This window comes from Diadema antillarum, unplaced genomic scaffold (assembly GCF_040938485.1).
Source record: "Diadema antillarum isolate AM-2024a unplaced genomic scaffold, OU_Dant_1.0 seq00000659_RagTag, whole genome shotgun sequence".
NCBI lineage: Eukaryota > Metazoa > Echinodermata > Echinoidea > Diadematoida > Diadematidae > Diadema > Diadema antillarum.
Genome location: NW_027271571.1, coordinates 80,587 through 85,736, shown reverse-complemented (window position 1 = coordinate 85,736; position 5,150 = coordinate 80,587). Strand labels below are relative to the sequence as shown.

The window sequence follows — 5,150 nt, the reverse complement described above, 5'->3', positions numbered from 1 at the left end:
CACTTAGTTGCACGTGTAGTTCATGTAATTGGTGTGTTGTTATTTGCTATCGACAACAAAGTAAGAAAAGTTAGTGAATTCTTCATTTCTAGCTGACAGCTTTAACATGCATATCTTTTGTTCGAAGTATAAGTATAATTATTACAACCACACGAGGATTAATGTATGCAGCTGTGTCTAGTACACAGAATACGTTACGGTGAGCGTTTGGTGCATTATTTGAATTTTAACGGCTAACAACCTTCTAATATCACATAAATGTTATAGATTTATAATAGTCTTGTCGTTCTAATAAAATATATCATGTTCAGTACAATTTGGGAAGGAATGTAAAAGGGAAGGGCTATCTTTAAAGTGTTAAAGAAATTTCAATGGAATAAATGTATAAGCAGCAAACGAGAGTACAGACGGTGCGATGAAGGAACAATGTAACATTATGTCATCTTTATTGCAATTGGTTGACAAATTGTCCTACATCGACGTAAAGGAGCACTGAAGTGATCCGTGTTTTAGTGGTAGTCATGACAAAAGAAATCATGGGCGTAGAATAACTTCATCAATTCGAATTATTTCATCTTAACTGAACAAGGAAACAATCACAGATTACAAAATAAGTGAATTACATAATGGTATAGCATAAGTAATGCAAAGGTACTAATTTGGGGTTATTGAAACGTCTTTGCGATATACAGTACTTCATAAGAATACACATTACTGAATTCGTTAATCACGTCTGTCTATACTACGATCACATCAATCCATTGTCAAACATTTTCGTAATGGAATGCAAAGAAGAAAAGCACATTCTTTTTGTTTCACATATTGGTCTATGTTATTTTCAATTGACAAATGCTAGGTTTGGAACTCCCAAGTCTCCAAAATCCGTTTGGCAGGCGCACTGAAGCTCGGTCTTCTTCTTCTGAATGTCGACGTCTATTTCGTTTTCGTTCACTTCTCTGATCACACCATTCTTTATCATTTCCGTCACAGCCTGCTGACTCTTTTCTGCCTGGCCATCGTCTTTCTTCGATACGATGGCCTCTTCGTCTTCTCTGGGCTTCCATAAGAACTTCTTCACAAGCATATAGCCGAGGACCAGAACAATTCCCTGGCAGACTGTCATGAGGAAGATGAGATAAGGAGCTCGGGATGCGATCTCGGCCTCCGGATGCGGGTAGAAGAAGGTGATGATAGTCGTGGCGAGGAGGGCGTTTTGGACGCCCGTCTCAAGGGCGACAGTCAGTGTGGATTTGAAAGGAAGACACGCTGCCTTCGAGATCAAGAAACCAAGGAGGCTGCCGCACAGGGGCAAGAGAATAGCACCAATGTAGGTCGACGTCGGAGCAGCGAAGATGAAGAGTTGAAACGGGAGACTTGTTGCGAGGACGAGAACGAGAAGCACGGTGGAGAGCGGCTTGAGGAGCTTGGTGCAAATGCGGTTGACACGTGGAGATTTATACTTGAAGAAGATGCCGATGGATATTGGAATAAACATGAGCACAAGCTGCAGACCTATCTCTGTGAAGGGGGTCTCGAGCTGCTTGTTGCCAGCCGTCAGCGGTGGAGTGTAAATGAAAAGATTAAGTGGCATCATGCCCATGGCTAGTATATTGGAGCAGAACGTCATCGTGAGACTGAGCACGTAGTCGACGTCGAGCATGACGCTGAGGATATTGCTCAGGTACCCGCCGGGGCACGAACCGTCAAGCACGAGTCCGATGGCCGATGGCGAATCCAACTTCAGGGCTTTTGCCAGGCCGAAAGCGAGGGGCGGCATGATCATGAATTGGCAAACCATCCCTATAACCACACCCCATGGCCGTCGCAGATTATTCCATACCAAACCGAGGTCGATGGTTCCTCCCATGTTGACGAACCCGATGATTACAAAGACAAGCATAACGTACTTGACTACGACCATAATCTTCTTCGGTTGGAGGTTCACTTTCACGGCTATTCTTTCTACAACTTCTACAGGATCGGTTCCTCCTACTTTACGAGCAACCACTAGAAGGTCTTCGATACCGAGGGCGATACCACGGATATGAAGGGTCTTATGTTGTGGGAAGTCGTTGACTTTGGATATTGTCATATTCGTTGAACTTTGGTTGACGATTTGGAACACCCTTTCATCCGTTGCATTGAACTGAATGAAGACGTCTGTTTTCCCATCGTACGAAAACACTGTCACATTGACACTTCTCTCAGCTCCTTCGAATGTGTACAGTGCTGACAGACCATCGAATGTGATGTTGATCTGATCACTCATCTCCGTGTTTGTTTCAGTCACTGTCGCATCAGCAAGTGTTACCATGACGACGGTAAGGATGAACAGTAGCACACCAAACTTACTTTCCATGATGAAACTTTTTGGTTGACGTTCTCTTTACTGCTGACAAGAGATGATGTCAGGCGCTTATTCTGTAGAGACGAAATCGAAAGTTTGATTACAGGAGATTTTCAAAGCTATAAGCGATTATTCATCGTGAAAGTATAGATTGTTCTTAAGACCATTGTAGTCATGTCAACATCGCAACAGTTTTCTTTCTCAGCTTAACTATTTCACGGCTCATTTTTATCATAATATATTCCAAAGGGATAAGAGTTAAACTGTTTGAAAATAAAGGGATGTATATAAAGAAAAACCAGAAAAATGTGCAAATGCCTTACAGATTACAAAAGAAATTATGTAGAAAATAATTGCCAAGTATAAGTTAAACGACAATAGTTTACTCTAGAAACTTACTGTTTTACTACCGTCGATCGGGCGTGAAGCTTGAGGTGACTTGAGCTGAACCAGGTTTCTTCTCCCAGCTAACCACGATGACTTATTGTGCCGAACAATGCAACTTCGCTTCATTTTAACAGGTAGCGAAATTGGGTTTTTTTTTTTCTCACTCACTCACAACAAGTAGAAATATATTAGCGTGAGGAGCGCCCGACTCGTATTGGAATATTTTGCCTAGTCTAAAGGAAAGCCGGATTACGACTGTCTTAAAGTTCATAATTCATGTATTATGAACTTGTACGCCGCCGTGTCAGATAAAATGATGCACTAACGATATGAGACAGTTGACTCAACTTTTCGCTTGCAAATGAAGAGTCAACTGATCATTTTCTTGAAATTTGTAAAATCTTCGAGACAGCACTTGGTCTGAGGTATTAGACTAAAACATGGTGGTGACTTTGCAAACTGGGAAATCTTTTGACCAATCAACGCTCTTCCTGACATCGTGTAGGGGCGGGACATCATCTTGCGTGTACTGCCGCTATCAACGGCACTTCACGTCAGAAGTTTTGACTAGCCGCGCATATCGTTTTTGTGTTTGTCTACAAATCCCTAATCCCACTACGTAGAGTCACTTACATTAAACGTATATGGTTACATTTGCCTTTGTGTTTGTAGATGATGATAGACAAAAATGTGCCGTATAATATAATTCCCACAAAAAGTGTATTCTAATTAAAATGTCATTAACCGCAAAACTCATACAAATGTTCACGAAGACTCCATTGTAATCGCAATAGCGTAATGTACCACATGAAAAAAAAACCGACGATTTCCCACATTCCAAATTATACCTTAATGTTATTTGATGGACCGCAATTCAAGCTTTAAACGTCACAATTTAGATGTGCATCCTGAAGTTTCTTTAGATAGAATATGTTTTGTGACAAATATTATCATATACATCAAGATGACCGCAATTAACGTCTTATTATCAAATGATAATAACTCCACGTACTTTGATCCAGAACAAAGGAAGCCGCTGTTCTACGTTCATAATAATTATTTTATAGAGTGTCAATGAGTGTGAACACCGAGTAATTTAGTTATAAAGATACTTTACCGCGTACGGCAATAGGATTCTGACGCCATGTTTTAAATCTCTTGTAGGCTGCGCAGCAGTATTATTTCAAATCCAATATCTGTGGCACGAGGTCTTGCAAAATAATAACTAATAAGCAGTATTAGTAGGGCCTAAGTGAATTTTGCTCGCCTCTTTCTAAAGGAGTTTGCTACGCACCAAAGCCCCTTGTCCTCATCTTTTTTTTTCTTTTGTGAGCGGCCCTACGTATTTACATGTATACGCAGTGTGTGACTGCATGTGTGCGTGTGTTATCACGTGTGTGTTGATATCGTACAAAGTCGTAGAAAATTCACCTCCGGGTCACGTGGGAGTTGACCCTTCCGGGTCAGAATGCTATAGATCATTCCCCAAGAGATGAAGCCAGGTTCACTAGGGAAATGCGACAAGGAGCATTTTTGCGTTGTCTCCCGCACAGCCTTCACCTATTTCTCACTTTGTGCACTCTCTTCTGCATAATCTCAAACACACTGCTTATTTTATCCCATTTTAGAGTAATGTCCCAGAAAATCTGGACATGTTTTGAGTTATTCCATATTACTAAGTACTCGACCGCAGAGTCATCGTCAGTCATAATCACACCATTTTTTTTTGGCTGCATTATAGACCACTTGATATTTTTGTCATTTGATGATGTAAGTGTAATCTGCTGTGGTGTCGTAGGGTGATTATGTCATTCACCCAGCACGTTTCTCTCTTCCTTTTAATAATTTGCACATGTGACCAATATTGCTGTTTTTAGTTGTGCAACAACAACAACCTAAAAAACCTTCAAAATTACCCAATTTCCCTTTGTGCCGATTATGATGAAACTTCTGCCAGTCTGTGTATTATTTTTTTCAGTTTCATAATCACACACATATCTTTTTTTTTAAATGTTCAAAATGAACAATGAACTTTGCTTCGACCATCAAGAGCAATGCTAGGAACACGGTGCGTCGATTCGAGCGAATGATTTCACGTTGCTTGTGCAAGCCGGCGGCAAGCCGTCTGTCCATCAGCAGCCTACATTTAGACAGGGAATCGTCCTGCAGGCTCGTACTAGAGGGCGACATTGCTAGCAAACAACTCGTAAATTTAACCTTGTCACCCTTTGAACTCGTGCGACAGTAGTGACACGCGGCGAGCAGATTATTGATAACTCTGCTCATCTTTTGTCAACGGTGTGATGCACCTCCCAGTTCACCGATCTTCATCATCCTCTGGAATATTTTCTTTTTCTTCTTCTGATGTTCTTCTCTCTCTCTCTTCTCTCTCTCTCTCTCTCTCTCTTCTCTTCTC

General features: G+C 41.1%; 1 protein-coding gene across 1 annotated transcript; it reads right to left on the bottom strand.

Moving 5' to 3' along the window:
* Window positions 1-838: 838 nt before the first annotated feature.
* Window positions 839-2,314, bottom strand: LOC139736630 (ileal sodium/bile acid cotransporter-like). Its single transcript, XM_071647380.1, has one exon. It carries the CDS (start codon window positions 2,312-2,314, stop codon window positions 839-841), a length of 1,476 nt encoding a protein of 491 aa, XP_071503481.1.
* Window positions 2,315-5,150: the final 2,836 nt, after the last annotated feature.

Coding starts and splice junctions, on each gene's coding strand:
- LOC139736630 (XM_071647380.1), bottom strand. CDS start 2,314: ATGGTAACACTTGCTGATGCGACAGTGACTGAAACAAACACGGAGATG.